Source organism: Streptopelia decaocto (assembly GCF_964273445.1).
Source record: "Streptopelia decaocto genome assembly, chromosome: 11".
Lineage (NCBI taxonomy): Eukaryota > Metazoa > Chordata > Aves > Columbiformes > Columbidae > Streptopelia > Streptopelia decaocto.
The window spans coordinates 5,165,910-5,182,211 of NC_138666.1; the positions used below are offsets into that span (position 1 = coordinate 5,165,910).

At 51.6% G+C, this 16,302-nt stretch overlaps 1 protein-coding gene across 3 annotated transcripts in view; it reads right to left on the minus strand.

Annotated features, from left to right (window-relative positions):
• ZFHX3 (zinc finger homeobox 3) overlaps positions 1-16,302 on the minus strand; it is a 562,868-nt gene that overhangs the window by 19,670 nt on the left and 526,896 nt on the right. For all 3 annotated transcript variants that reach the window (XM_082062573.1, XM_082062574.1, XM_082062572.1), the window contains 3 exons: positions 12,065-12,172; positions 3,115-3,248; positions 2,707-2,907 (listed from right to left, as the gene is read on the minus strand). In XM_082062573.1, the coding sequence (XP_081918699.1) occupies positions 2,707-2,907; positions 3,115-3,248; positions 12,065-12,172 (443 nt within the window). The remainder of the gene's footprint in view (positions 1-2,706; positions 2,908-3,114; positions 3,249-12,064; positions 12,173-16,302) is intronic.

Genomic DNA, 16,302 nt, shown 5'->3' on the forward strand with positions numbered 1-16,302 from the left:
CTGCACAGGGCCAGGGGCAACAGCCAGGTGGATAAACCAGAAGCACTCAAGAGGATGAACTCGAAGGCTCAGCCCGTCTCCACAGCTCTACCGGCAGAGGGATGCGGCCCTGTTCCAGCGCAGCACACGAGGACCCACAGGGACCGTCCTCCCCAGCGCTGCCACGTCTGCAGGGTGTCCTGAGCTCCTGAACGAGTGGCTTCTGAGTCGAGTCCCCCGGCGTCCTGGAGGACACAGACCTGCTCTGGTTGAGAGGATGGACCAGCCCAACCGCAGACGTGCCAGACCGCACGTTCTGCTGACAGCCCGGCTCAGAACGAACCATTTCACCCAGCGTAACAGACACCCTTAGCAAACTGGTTACGCTTGCTGGCATTGAGAAAGCAGCTCAGCTCCTGCTCACTGCTCTTGGAAGGTCAAAGTGTCTTCCACCAATTTAGTCAGAAGCTTGTAAGATTCCTTCAAGTCCTCAGAAGTTATTTACACACTCAAGCACCATCAATCAAAACAGATGCAGGTCGGAGAGACCCAGGTCTTTGTGAGTGGACTGCTCCTTGTCCTGGGTGCAGGAGCCAAACCCTGGCAGCGCCCGCAGGCACAGCAGCTCCACAGGGCCAGAACTGCTGCTGTGCCTCTCCCCGCCTCTCGGGGTTTTGTCATTCAGAGGGTGCTGGGGGTGTCAGCCTGGCCGGGCGCTTAACGGGTTCTACAATGCGGCACCTACTTGGGCAGATGTGCTTCTCGTGGGTGGTTGGGAGTGCTGGTCCAACTGTGGCCACTGTGAGCCTGCACAGATGGCCGGGGGACAGGACTCTGCGCAGCCCAGTGGGGCTGAGAGAGCAGAAAAAGGGGAGGACAGGTAGCTGATAAAGCAAAGGAGGAAGATAAAAGGCATAAAGGCATTTGAGAGGGAGCTGTAAGAGGACTAGAAGGGTGATAGAAAGAGAAGACTGAGAGAACTGTGAGAGAAGAACTGGGCAGCGCTGCATGTGCTTGTTCCAATGATGTCACAGGAGGTGAGTTGATATGGAACAGGAAGATTAAGACAAACATGTTATTAGTCACCTTCATTGTCAGGAATTGGCAAAGAAGGGAGAAAACAAGCAGAAATGGGGTGCAAGAAAAAAAATCACAAAGAGAAAAAACTGTCAGGAATCAAAATAAATATTTACTTTATATACTTGGCAACAAGTTCTTAACTGCAGACACAACCTTGCCTTGAAGATTATACCGAAGAAATAATCTGACAATACATCCTATTTGTGAATTTAGAAAGGTTTTTGAAAATGTGTCTTATTAATTCTACCTGTATCCTAAACTGACACTAGCAAATGGAACGGTGTGCTCATGTGAAACCCATGAAAAGGGAATTCATGAAAACAACATTCTGGGACTCAAAATGTTATTTACTGAAGCATGTGCTGGGTGCCGAGGGGTGGGTGAGCCTTTGGGAGCGTTTTTGCGCCATGATAGCAGGTCCAGATCCTACAGAAGAGGCCCCACAGCTGTACACACAACCAGGCGCTCGCCAGCAGCTTGGCACAGCACAAACCCGGGTCCTGCACGTGAGAACCTGGACACTGCCCTGTTCATTTACCACTTTTTGCAAGCACTGGCTCTTGAGTCAGATGAATTTTGCTTCCTCAGAGGTGGTGTTGGAGGAGGATTCCCACCCCGGGTGCTGAAACAGGATGCAGGGCAGAACAAGAGCCCAGTGCAAACTACAATCTGCCACCCCGAGCTTCTGCTCCTCATCAGAATATTGCAACAGCAACTCCAGCCCATCCACAGGCACCACGTTGTTTGGCAAACAGCTTGAGAAGTGGAGTCGTGACAGGTTTTGAGCTCTACAGGAAGACAGTTGACTTTACCTACCAAACTTTCGCTCCACACTCCAGTGGCTAACTTCCCACTTCAGAGAATTTTAACTGCCTATGCTTCAATTTTAAGTTAAATTAAGGAATTTCAAACCATCTTAAAAACAACACATGAAACATTAGCTCCAGTATTCAACAGTCCCGTAAAGCTACACCTCCCTTGGGCCAGCTGCAGCTCATCCCTCGCTTGTTCAGGTTACTTAGAAAAAAGGGAACTGTTACACAACAGAAGCATTGTAATTTTGGTTGGAGTGACTCCTTGCAGAAGTAACAGATCCAACTTATCTCATACAACCACAACAATTATCCTCATTAAGTGAACGAAGCGCAGAACATGGGCAGCACAATAGACTGTCTCCTCTCCAGGAGATGAGACTGCCAAGGGAAGTTCCTCTATTGGTTCTTAAAATCATATTTTAAGCAGAAGCCCGATATCTAATTTCCTGTAATGTTACCTTAATCACCCTGGCTGTCCTCCTTGGGAGGTGCTCATCAACACACCAGCACTTTCCCTCTGCAACAGGAGCAGCACATCAGCTAAAGCATCTCCCAGCAGCTCTGTGCAAAATGCGATCCCATGCAATGACCTCAGGACTTAAAGGAAATCATATTTATTCTAACCTCTTCACAGGGAAGTTACTCAACACTGCAACATTGCCAGTTTCCAGAGTGCTCAAGCATGGACAAGATCGTCTCTGCAGACAAAACATGCAGGGATGGCAAAAACCTGCGAGGCTGGAGCTGCCCAGCACAGCGAGGTCAGGGCAGGCAGCCAGCCCGTCCCCTCCAGCTCAGCCCGTCCCCACTTGTGCTCCGCGCAGCCACTCACCGTCATGATGAGCTTCTCGACGCAGTCGGGCGACACGCTGTGCAGGTGGGTGAGGTGCAGCTGCAGATGGATCTTGTTGTTGAGCATGTCCTGGCAGAGCGGGCAGCGCAGCATGGGCTGCACCGAGTGCTGGGTCATGGCGTGCACCCGCAGCCGGTTCACGTCCGTGTTACTGTACTTGCAATATGGACACTGGTACATCTGCAGAGCAAGACAAATGAATCACACAATTGTTACAGCTGCTGCTTTCCATTTTCCTTACAGCTAGACTTTAATAATTCGATGCCTTCTCCTACCACCAGTTATCACCTTTCATCCTCCTTCTCCTACTTTATTCTTTGCTTTTGGCACATATGAAACAAATTACCTGCTTGTAGATGCACAAAAAACTGGGTTCTTCTTCCTTACCTGCTCTGATTTGGTCTCCTCTGAAGTTTTTGACCATTTAAAGGAGAGAGGCGACTCAGAGCTGCTGGGAAATGATATTCGTTTAGAGGATGCTGGAGGCTCTGTCAGCTCCTTCTCTGCCTGGCTGGCTGGTGCTGCAACAAAAAGAGATTTATATCAGGACATCCTCAAAGAGGCTTAAGTTGGACAAAGAGAGTTCCATTTACTCTGTTGCTGTTTCCTGAAACACATACCAAGGAGTTGGAGGATGATGAGTGTGGACTAACTTGTGTCCTACAAAGCACGCCTGGCCAAAAAAAGTTAATTGCCGATTATCTTCCCTAGTAAGGGAATTGTGTCATTTACAGAAGCAGAGAAATCTCAGCTGTTTCTGTGGGCTGCTTACAACCTGTTGGGTGCAGGAGAGTGTCGTCCCATGTCTGGGTCAGACACAAACGCTTGGCCAGATGTGCAGTCCCATGTGTCACCCCCACGAGCAGCCGTGCTGACTTGAAGCAGAACTCCTGCTCCTGGCTCACCAGGACGTTTTGCACGTGAACACTCTGGAATACGTTTGCTTTGCAGGTGCTGGAGGCCGTGGCCACCAACCCAGGCGATCTGTGCCCCATGGCACAGCAGCACGGCACACGCTGCTGGGACGCCACGGCCAGCCCGGGCCCCTTGGGAGGAGCAGCCGAGGGCACTTCCTGGCAAGTGCTGCCACCAGAGCCGCGCCGGCCCAGCGGGACCAGCCGCAGCCAGGGCTGGCATGGGACACGGACCATCCCACAGCAGGCTGAGGAGACTGGATTGCAGCAAAACAGAAAAAGGCCAATGAGCCAAGAAGTCAACAGCAAAACACTGCAAGCCACGGCACTCTGAGAAGCACGTCCCTGACCTTTCCCCCTCCCCCGAACCCCGGCAGCCTGCAGTACATAAATTTGTGGGACATCTATTATTTAAAAACTGTAAGGACAAGTATATTATACACAGCCCCCGTCTCCTCCTCCCCGAACACACATTCATAACAGTACTTTAATCTGTCTCGAATCGACTTCAAACCCATTTCGCCCTTAATGGGAGTTATTCATTTTCACTTGAAAGGTAATATATGACAGCTGGATATTTAATATGATGGATCGGCTGCCGATTAACAAGGCGCTGTAACGCTCTTAGACCAGTCCCCCCATACTCTTCCCCTTGTCTCTTATTCTCTTTGTGAACCCACTGGTATCTGCTCTTTGCTTCAGAAGATGCCGTCAGAGTAAGATGCAGGTGAAGTGCTTCATTCTCAAAGAACCTTCCACTCACCACCACGAGCCGTGTTCCAGAAGGTACCACATCACAGCACAACACAGTCCATTTCTAATGCCTTCCCTGCCAGACCCACCTCTAGAGAGGTTCAGCTCAACAGAGGCAAAAAAACTTCCAGGAGAGGGAAAACAGGTATTGCAAACATGACAAAGCTGCCAGAGGAAGGCAGGGATCAGAAGAGCTCTGGTGCTAGGACATTTCTCCAAACCCGGCGTTTCATTGTGTAAAACAAGTCTGCGGTGCCAGGGCTGACCAGGGGCAGATCTCCTGCGCAGAGTAATGGGCTGATCGTGGCGGAACCCGAGGCTGTCCTGGGGTCAGAACTGCCAAGTCATTACGGTGTCGGCAAGACCAAAGCCACCGTCCCTTAGGTCTTACTAATGAAAGGTGCTTGAAGCAGCGCTGCCCCGGACCTGCCTGTGCGGCTACTCTGCCAAGGACAGTGTTTCTGACTCCCTCCCAGGGCCTGGGTGGCACAGACCAGTGTCAAGAGCCAGTGCCATGGCAGGGGGGCCACCCGGCCCTGCCCGAGCCCGGTGTGACGTAAGCGGTCCCGATGTGAGCTGATCACTGCTGACATCATCCACTCCTCAGCACGGCCTTGGATGCCAAAACGTCAGCCCTGATGGGCAGTCAGGTGTTGGGGCCGGTGTCGGCAGAGCCATTCCACCAGCACAGCCGTGCCAGCCCCACGCCAGCCCTGGTGTCCCTGCCGGAGGTGGGACCGGCGCTGGCACCATGGGGCAGCCCCCGGCCCACCCTGTGCCACCACCCCACCGTGCACTGGCACCCCACCAGCGTTCTCAGAGACGGCGACTGAATCCAACTCAGCTGCCAAGCAGCCCGTAGCTGCTAATGCCAGCCGTAACCTCTGCAGTCACAACAGGGTATTTCCTTATTTCTTTCCTACTGGGAAGCTGCCTTCTTAGAATTAGGGAAAAGTAAAGGGTAATTAAAATTGACTTTTACTTACCACCTCCAAAGCGCCCAATATTACTAAATGCACTTGACTCAACCCATAACTTTAATCCTTCAAAACCAGAATTATTAATGATTGTCCAGGCCCCAGAATAACCAGTTTGTTGCAGAGTTCTGAAAAACGCATACTGAATATTTGTTCTAAGTATTAGCTTTTGAGTTGACAGCTCGAGTGGGAATTTTAACACGGAGACCAAAGTTTATTGTTGATAAACAGCCAAACACACAAAGTGACACATTCAGTCCACATCACAGATCAGAGGAATTAAGAACTCTCTTCTGCCTGGAGAAATGAGGGCAGGCGGCTCGGCGCTGCTGGCAGAGCTCCCCGAGCCCGCGGGGCTGACGGGACAAAACCTCCTCGTCCAAAAATGTCACAAGAGCGTCGGCCCTGAACGGCAGCTCGGCACCGGGGATGGTGAGCACAGGCCTGCGCACTAACCACGGGCAAGACTGCACTAGAGGTACCGGCGTCACAGAAAAGAAAAAGGCATCTGGGTCTCAAGTATGATGTACAACTATCTATCAATTGGTATTTTTATTGTTTGACTCTTTAAATGGATTTAGTTCAGATTTGCTGACCTTACAGAAAAATCTGTTTCTCAGCAAGTGTACCCAAAAGTCGGGTGCAGCAGGACGGAGCTGTGCAGACCGGCTGCCCCGCCGCAGCGCTTCTCACACACCGACTTGTCTTGGCAGCTTCTGCTTTTCAGAGGAGGAGCAGAAATCCTCCCAAGTGGTATTTCAGAGGTGAGATGGGAAAATTCCTTGAAGTGGGGATTCTTTCTCTTGCTGGGTTCACAGGAAAAACTGGCAAAGGTCCCCAAAGCCGTCTGCACCCCGTCCTAGTGGGAAGGGAACCGCCACCCCCTCCCAGCCATCGGATTCTTTTAGCTGAAGTACCACTGACAGCCCCTTCATCTAAACTTCCATCTCCCAACCCAGCAACATAATGGAGAAGCCAATTAAATGATTATTAATTCATGCTGCTTTCCGTAAGCCAGAGGTTCTCAACTCCCTGCATTCCGTAAACCAGCTTGCCACTTGCCCTAGAAATTTACAGTGGGGTTTCTGCCATCGCCATTGATTTAAGAGCCAGTGCCCTCCCTGCCCCCAGCCTACTGGAAAAAATCCCTTCCGGCTCAGTCCGGCAGCTGGCCTGGGAAAAAGTTTTCAGCGGGACTAGGGAACCGTGTTTTCACTGCCCGATGGAAAACAAAATTCCATATTTGGTGGTGCCTCCCTCCTCACATCTTCCCTGATGTTTTCCTGGAGCGGTTACTCAGCATCACGAGCGCTGGGACCCGCCGGGCCGTGCCGTGCCCGCACAGCCCATGGTGGGGAACGCCCTGCAGCCCGCACGGAGCAGCGGCCTTCCTCCCGAAATCCCGCCGCTGGGCAGACTGTTTCACCTGTTCCCACGCTCGTGCAGCCTCACCCGCGGTGACGGGCAAGGCCAAGCCCCGCGGCCCAGGCCTCCCCGTGCAGCTCCATTAAAGCTGCGCAGGAGCCCAGAATCACGGCGCTCAAAGCTTCGGTCTCAGCCTCTCTGGCAGACTGGTGCAAGTTGTATTAATAAGGCAAGAATAACTCTGGGGAGATGACTCCACCGAGGGACCGTGGTGACAGAGCACCGACCGGAGCTCCCGAAGGGCCGCGGGTGCACGGCACTGCCCAGCACGGCCACGATCCCTGTCTGACCACGCAGGGTCTGATGTTTCCTTCCGAAACACTCTGTTTACATTCCTTATTCCCTGAAGGTACCATTTGTTCTAATAAGATGTTGTAGCCATACTAACAGGCCTGTATATTGCCTGTTGCTCTACAGTATTTTTTCAGCTCTGTATTTGATAAATAACGTGATCACATGATAGGCAGGAGTAAATACACAGAGATCTGCAAGCATGCTTTTCTACCCAGACCTTTATTGCTGCCTTTCAGAAATGTGGCCCTGAAAATGGTCAAATAATTTGTTTTTCTAATGCTGTGTCACACCTTCCAGCCTGCAGTGAGTATGAACGACTGAATTACTATTAAATATTCATATTACGGTACACAGAAGCTCCAGCCACCACCAGACTTTTCTGCCACACTGTGTCCAAACACAGAGCACCCAGAAATGTGAAATGCCGGGCAGCACAAGGGACAACTGGAAGCAGAGCTTTTCTTGCCATCACAAGCACGACAGATCGACCCACATCCCTGCAGACCCCGGGACACGCTGGGCACCATGCTGCTCCCAGCACGAGGCTCCAACACAGTGCTGCCAACCCAGAGCCCTGTGCTGGGGGACAGAAAATGGCCTGTGCAGGCTGGACAGAAGGTCCCGGAGCAATGGCACAAAGCCACGGAGCAATCCCAAAGTTCATGAGAATTCCGACTCTGGGAGCAAGAGAGCTGGTGAGCACTGTGGCCGCAGGTGGCTCTGCCACGCTGGGTCTGGTGCTCAGATACATCCATGGCAGCGGCTGCCTCAGACGCTGACCTTGGCACACGACTAGTGAAACACTCCAGCAAATGCACCTGAAAGAAAAGTCCTGGGTGGCTTCCCTGCCTCTTGGCTGCTCAGAGAATCGCACAGGGCACAAGGAAAGGCAGGGCACAGAGAAAATCACCCCATCCCATGGGCCCACTTTTACAAAGTGGTACCTAAAGCTCTGCACCTTCTCTTCCAGCAACGGTGTCTACAGTTATATCTTTAGAACCACAGGAAATCTTGGGGGTTTTTGATTACTAAGTGGCTGAAAGGAAATAAGCAATAATATTTTACATTTACTTATTTAATATGGTTCCTGAGTCAACTATCAATATGTGTGAATATTACTGTTCAATTCAATTGAATAAGTATTTCAACTAACCTACCATGAGAGTCCATAACAACTGATTTATTAAAATCAACATGTTAAGACTGGGAGATGCTTTAAACAATTATGCTAACTCCTTAAAACCAGCAAGAAGGCCTGGTAGTAGCCATGAGAAGCCATAGTTCACCAGGTATAAGCAGGAAAAGAAAGTTGAAAAAGAGTCACAAAGCCGCCCAGGCTGACTGCGAGGGAGCACCAGAGACTGGTGCAGGTGGCTGGAGCGGAGGGGCAGGACAGGGGACCCAGCAGAGGGTGACGGGGATGCTCTGCGGCTTGGGCAGTGCTCACGGCTGCGGCACAGCCCGGGGAGGATCCCCCGCCTGCCCCGAGAAGGGCGAGGGGCCCTGGGGTCCCCCAGCCGCTGCTGGGCCCCAGCCTCCCCGTTGCCCGGCACAGCGTGTGCCAGCGGGAAGCTGGCCGGCTGGCACTGCGGCCACTGCCCGGAGCCTTCGGTGCTTTGTGAAACCTGGGGGAAAAGGCGCAATTCCCGTGTGCTGCCGGCCCTCCGCTGGGTTTCCTTCACCAGGAGCCAGTGCCCATCGCTCCAGTGCCCATCGCTCCAGCGCCCTCGCTCTGCTCCACAGACTCTCCCCCTCATTAAGTGCTCAACAAACGCCATATACTAAAAAATCAGAAAAAAGCGGCAGCGGGGGAGGGGCAGTAATAGATTTCCGTCAGGATGTGCCTGACCTGTTTTTTTCAATTTCAGTAATTAGAAAGGCAGTGGGCCTGTAGGAATTATTCATAAACTGCAGGAGCTGTGCAGTATACATTTATGTTAAACATGTCAAATCCGATTGAAATCATGCCTGCCAGCACCATACTCCATAAACACACTCTTCTGCAACAATTTCCCAGCTCTCGGCAGCCCATTAATACCTCCTTTAATAGCAATCTACCACGGATTCGAATCAGGGACGCTCCATTGCACTAATTGCTCTGTGTTAGGTGAGCATCATGGATTAAAAAAAAAAAAAATCATTAAAAAAAATAAAAGCCCTTCAGGCTAGTCCTCTAGAAATATTTCATTTTAATCTATATTTTAAGCAGAGTTTGTTTCTTGTTTTTGTGGAAAAACCCCTGATATTCTACATCTATACAGCTGACAGTGCATTAAGAAAGTCTCTCGTAGCTGGGTCACTGCGGATGAAGTGCTTCTCTCTAGCCAGAAAACATATATAAGCCCCACCTCAAATCTCAAAAGTCTTGTACTGATCTACCCTGGTCTGATTCAGGCTTTCGCTGAAACCACTGTGTTGAATATTAATCATTTACATCCTGCCTTAAAAATGGAGTCAGGAATAGCCACGATTTCTTTCCTCCTTGCTGGTTGGCCTGTGATAAATCTCAGATTGGTCACGATGAGATAATTTCTAAAGCTCAGCCATCAGGTGAGGAGCATCTCCCTGCCTGGCACACTCCTTAAATCAGATGGAGTTCTGCACATGTATATTGTAATGGAAGCATTACCTAAAGAATGCTTCTGCTTAAGAGTATTCTGCTTTAAAATAAATAAATAACTGAAATGATAAATTTACGTTGTGGCTGAGACGTTTTTGCAAACGTACAGAGGGTTTTCTTTTCTGCGTGAACACTGACACGGGACCGCGGTGCCACCACAAGCCCTGACCCGCCTGGGGTCTGTGCGGAGGGAGCTCGTGAGACACAGCCCATGTCTGTTAGAGATCTCACAGGTCTTTAAGAAAGCAGAAGAAATAATCACCCAGTGCGCAGTTAAGACACTGCGGCACAAAAGGTGAGTAAATTGCTCAGGAACATAATGATCAAATTGCAGCAGAAATTGAACAGAAAACAGGTCTATCAGCCCCCACTGCAACACACTATTTATTGGCTCTGGGCCTGCACTTCCATCTCCCCCCACACAGACCTGCGGGTCTCAGCAGCACCTCGGTGTCCCCGGAGCGGGATCCGCTCTGCCCGCTTCACCCGACACAGCTCGGCTCATCCTCTCCGCACATCTCTGAGGAACCTTCCGGAAAATCTACTCCAGTGCTTCACAACCTTTACCAGGAGAATATATATTTTTTTAATTTATTATCTAACCTCAATCTTTCTCCCTTCAATATAAGCCTATTTCTTCTTGTTGTCTATATCCTGAACATGGAGAACAAATTATTTCCTTCCTTTCAGAAGCATTTTATGCACAAGATAATATATCTTGTTCTCCCTTTTGGTCTTCTCTTTTTGGGTCAAATAAGCCTGTTTGCTCCATTTTCCCCTCACAGCTGATGCTATGCAGACCATCCTCTCTCTGGGTCACTCCTGCTGTTTGGTCTTTCTGAAATTGCTTCTTAATCTTGATGCCCCAAGAAATGGACACAATCTTCCAGAGGAAGCTTTCCAGTGCTGAAGAAATGCACCCATTCCACAATATTTTCACCTACACCATCATGTTTGAACTTCATTTCAAGACTGTCCTGAAAAGCAGCGTCAAGAATCTTCCTAAGAAGAAGATGCAAGATACTGACTGCAAACAAGGCCTTCTTCACACGGAAGGAAATTGGGTCGTGTTGACATGATTTGTTCTTGACAAATCCGTGTCGACTGTTACTCATCTCATTATCTTCCCGTCAGTACTTACAAACGGTTGGTCAATTCCCAGGAAAATCTGGGGCAAATGGAGCTGCCAGGTGTGCGGTTCCCCAGCCACTCCTGCAGCCTGAGACAAGCACCATGCCGGTCCCCTCGGCGTGCTGCCCCCGTTTGCTGTACGTTCACAAGAGCTGATGGGTCCAAGGATGCTGCTGCCACCTTCTCAGAACACCCAGGTACGGAACAGCGGGTCACTGGGGTGAAAACATTTAGCAAACATAAGGACTTTGCAGGCAACTCTCCCCACGGCTGAGATTAAAAGTGTATTGAGGTGAAAGACCACGTTTCATCCTTTTGAAGACCGTGTGAGCTGGAATATCTCTTTGGCTGTGTCTCACTAAGTGGCCACCACAAACCGGGCAGGAGGTGGCTCCTGGCAGAAGGGTCTCTGTGCAGAAAGAGACGGGAAATCCGAACTGCTCTGTCCTGGCCAAGGGAACAGAGTTCCACTCCCAGTGCCTCCACTTCCACACCTGCGCAGAAGCGGCAGCACGTGCCGAGGAGGGGAACAGCCCTCTCTAGAGGAGGACAATCTCGCAGTTTTCTCTGCTCAAAGGCAAGGAATATTTAAAAGATTCCTCGCACTCACCTCTGCAAGACAGCAACTATCTTCTGGGAAAGACAGAGGAACCTAATACCTTCATAATTAATCCACCTCAGGATTTTGCAAAGAGACACCATTCAGAGTCCACTGCAACAACCTAGGTATTGTTGTGCATCTGCAGTTTCCATTTCAGGATGTCATGGCTTCAGGAGAAAGCGAGCGGTTAACTGAGCTCAGGATCTGCCTCTCTGCCTCAAAATCTTGCTGTCAGAGCCAGGACCGTGATGGAAAAGCAGACTAATAGTCTCTCAAGTGTTAACAACACAGAGTGGGTTTCACGATATGCTTAATCCACCTGAAGTGCTGGCGGCTGCCCGGAGAGGCAGCCCCTTCCCCCTGCTCCTCATCCAGAGACCGTCCCACCCCAGCCGGGTCCAGTGCCCGAGCACAGGGAGCTCTGACCCACCACCCCTGCCCAGGGGATGTCACTGACCTGGCTCAAACCGCACGAGTGTGTCACGAAGCTGCACCCAAAGGCTTCAGAGGACAACACGTCATGTTGACAGTGCTGTGGTGCGGTTGTTGAAGGGAAAAGTTCTGCAGACCACTGCTCTTCCCACTTTCCTGGATTTAAACAAAAAGAGGGACCAAAACCCACCTGTCCATTTACTCTGGTCCTTGTCCCCTCCACTCTCTTGCTCCTTAGCAGGCTCTTCAGCATCACCAGCTGTTTCATTGGGCCCTTCCACATCTTCAACGGATTCTTCTGAAACAAGAGAAGCAGAAAGAGTAATGTAAAAATGGAAGTCAAAACAGAAGAGTGAGTAACTGCCATTGGACAAGAGCAACTGCCAGCACTGAAGCACAAGAGCTGAGTGGCCACTTCCAGCATCACCCACGCTCTCCCCACACCACCTGCTAGCTGGGCAAGAGAGAAACGGCAGAGGAAAAATGGGAGGGATGAAGAATCTGACCTACTCCTACCACTTACAGCTACTGTTGTCCCCTGCGGTGTAACAAACAGTAAACCAGTTCCCTGGTATAAGAAGTTTCTACCCAATCACACCATGGATTAGAGAAGTGCCAGAGACTGACTGGAGCCTCCAGCACCTTCAGCCTTCCTCCTCATCCCCATCTCAAGGTCTTTAGACTGAACAGCACTGCAGAGCACCAACCCTGGTCACCGAGACCCCGAATTCACTGCAGAAATGCCCCCACTCACTCCTGCTCAGACAACACAAGGAGCAGCGCTGCCGCCTGCGGCCACAGACCTGACACGAGGCCTGGGGGCTCATTTCCACTCCAGCCAGGGGAAGAGTTTGAACACAGGCAGGATCATACAGGTGCAAAAGCATGAAGGAGAAAAAATACTCGGTGAAGTGAAGCGCTGAAAGCTCAGAACAGAACACAAAGTGCCGCTGCCATGGCTGTCAGCCAGAGCCCCAGCGTGCCGAGGCGGTGGCACCGAGCGTGTCGACACGGCGCAGCTCCGCTCTGCGCACAGGCACCCGCGCCAGCGGGACACCGCGCCACAGCAGCTGCGCTACCATCTAATACCTCGGGTATGTATGTCTAGTGCTTGCAGTTTGACAGCAACCATGTAATTGGCAGGGGCTACATCAACACTGGGAAGAAAGGGTTCTCTTAAGCCATTATATCCTCTTTTAGGCAGGACAGTTCATAATTTTAACTCGCATTATCTGGTCATGGTAAATCCTAGGCTATCCTGAGGTTTCATCTGAACTACCTGACCAGTTAGAGCACCACCTTCCATCCTCCCCCTAACAAAGACAGGGCTAGAAATCAGGATTAAAAATATATATTAGGAGGCTGCAGATACTCAGCAGTGCCCTTGGAGAATGTGACAGCTTAAATCAGGGAGGGACTTGTAAAAGCATCCAGCGATCAGCACTGATATTAAGTGGAAGCACTGTGATTCATACTCTACCCCTGTTTTACTCTGTTAAAAGCTGGAAACTCTTGGGAGCTGCAGGGATCCCAGTGGTGTTTGCCAGGCAAAGCAGGACCCCCGGGTAAGAGGTGCGCTGGGTGCCATCGCTGGGCAAAGTACCTAACACGTCAGAACATACGAACTGGTGATGCAAGGGCAAGGTGAGCAGTCTGCCTGTGAGACAAGTGGCCGAGTTTGCTGGAGGGAAGGGCTTGGAACTCAGCAGCTGGCTTCATGTTTCAGAACTTAAAATGCCAGGTTTTTTTCCACTCTGGGGACAAAACCAACAAATGGCCCCCTCAACCCAACCCAACCCAACCACCTTGCTGCCTTCAAACTGCTGCCATGCAGGGTGAGACAGTGTCTCTTCAACTGAGGCAGTGGCACGGAAAGCAGCTTTTAGCTGTTCTTATTAAAAACCTTCATTACAGGGGTTCTATTATTTATTCAAATCCTAACTTTAACCTCTCCCTGGACACCCAGCTTTTCTCCGCCAGTTCCAGTGCTCCCTTGGGGCCAGTGCCCTGGCTGCTGCAGACAGATGTGTGGACAGAGGTGGGTGGGAGCCACCATCCCACGGCCCCGTTGCTCCCCTGGCCCCCGTTGCCCCCTCCACCCCATTGCCCCCATGGCCCCACCGCCCCGCGGCCCCCACCCGAACAAAGGGCCCAGCGCAGCCGCACTCCCGGCTGCCGCCCGGAGGTGTCAGCACCGGCCTGGAGCACGAGGAGCGGGGCGGCCGGCTGCTGCTCAGACACTGTCTGGGCTCTAACCTGAGCATGTGGAAATAATACACGTTTTCAAGTGCACTGTCTGGTTCGAGGGGAATAAAATAGGACATTCATAAGCAGTTACACCATCTGTCTTTATACCATCATCATCATCAACAAGGGAAAAAATAGCTCTTTAAAATGGATGAAAGCCCAGGCTGACAGTAACCGGAAAAATGTGAGCTATGAATACCAATAATGGCAGAAAATGATTAAAAAACAAGGCTACAAATGGCAAATCCTCCTTCCCCGCTGGGCCTGCAGCCCCTGTGCCGGTCCCACAGCTCCAGCCGAGCCCCTGCGGACCCTCGCACCCCTGAGCCCGACCCGCAGCGGCCCCGGCGAGACCAGAGCTGCCTCCCGCACACACCTCGGGAGCACAGCGGCCTCTACACCTCCTCCTCCCCCTCCCGCCTGAGCTCATATTTTCTGAAGTGTTTGGTTTTTTCAAAGCAGGATGGAAGGGAGAAGAGCACCAGACACATCTGCCCACGGAGGCTGCGCTCAGCTGGGAAGGGCCCTAGTGCTGCCCTTGGCTCCTCGCTCCCGGAGCCTGTGCCGAGGACAATCCTGCTCCTCTCCCAGCACCTGGGGAGCTCCCTGCACCAGGGACCCAAGGACACCCCAGGGACACACTGGGGACACTCTGGGACTCAGCGCCTGGTGAGGAGCCTCAGGGAAGCGCTCACTCCCGGCTGCCTCAGGATCCCATTGCAGCAGCCTCCTGCTGCAGCCTGGCTCACCATGCTCAGCCTGGCCTGCCTTGCAGCCGCAGCGTTTTGGCTGAGCCCAGGACGGTGGGGAGAGCGTCCTCACTGCACTACTCCTCAGCTGGCCACATGGACCGCAGAGAGCTGCGAACCACTGAGAACCAGCGCCAACAGACCGCATACAGGGCACCATGGGTGATCCCACCAGCTACCAACAGCGAGGTCCTCCAACACGGGAAACACAGTGCAGCAGAGGTCCCGTTCCCCAAACACGTGCACCCACGCTCTGGTGACAGCGCTGCAGCTGCCGAGGCGTTCCTAAGATGCGATGGCAGCAAACACACACACACCAATGGCACCCACCGTCCATCCTCCTGCGCTCCCCTGGGACACCCCTCTGAGAGGACAGGGCCAGCAGCACGGCTGCGAGGGAAAGGTCTGCTTTTCTCCTCAATCCACTGCACATGCAACAAGGAGCTCTGAGCTTCCATTTTAACTATCTGCAAATCCTGGTGTCACATTGCTCCCATGCTGTGTTTGAGCAGAGCTTACCACTGTCTTTTACTAGACATCTGAAGAGCCCCATAGGACAGACCCGCAGCTGAGCGTGAAGCCTCGTGACCACAGCTCCCAAAGGCTGCAGGACGCCATGGTCATCAGGATGTAGGGAATTTATCTCCAAACCATGACCATATTGTTACCGGTTGACCATACCTCCTTGAAGCTGTACACACTACTGGGACTCATTCACCTAATGGTTTTCCTTAAGAAGACTGATAAAAACTCCACCAGTTGTTTTGTCATTAAAAAGGTACCCAGCATCCCTAAAGGTATCCCAGTCAGAGCTGGTATCCAGAGGGTGATAAGTCTCTGCAGTGTTTCGGCAGCATACTGGGGGGCTGACCAGGACTTGTGGGGAGCTCTGTAGAGAGATGCTTTGTGAGAGGGGATGGGGTTGACTCCTGACCTGGGAACCTTAACAAGGGGCTCTGGAAGGGCAGCGATACTGCTGCAGCCCATCCCCAGAAGATGCAGGTGCCAGACCGGCGCCTCTGGTTCCCAGAAACACCGGCAATGTGGGGTTCATGAAGGACAAGGCGGCTTCATGCTCTGTGGGAGCTTGCCAGGGTGGGTACAAGAGTTCTTGCTTTGGGATTTGCATGGAGGGGATTGTGTCCCACTGAAATACAAACAACACAACCTGCCCATGGGTCCCTGTACCAGGCTGCCATCTGCAAGGCCATGATGCTTTATCGAGAAATTTTCTTAGATTTTCCAGCCACTGGGGTTCAGATCAACACCAAGAACGAGCACGTGTAGCTGCGGGGCACCTGGCATCCAAGAAGCCTGCTCTCCCACCACACCAATCTGCCCATGCAAAATCTTAGAAAGAGTCTTTTCCTCCTTCATGAATAAAAAATTTTAGACAGTGGCATTTCCTTTTAATTTAAAATTAAGCCATTCA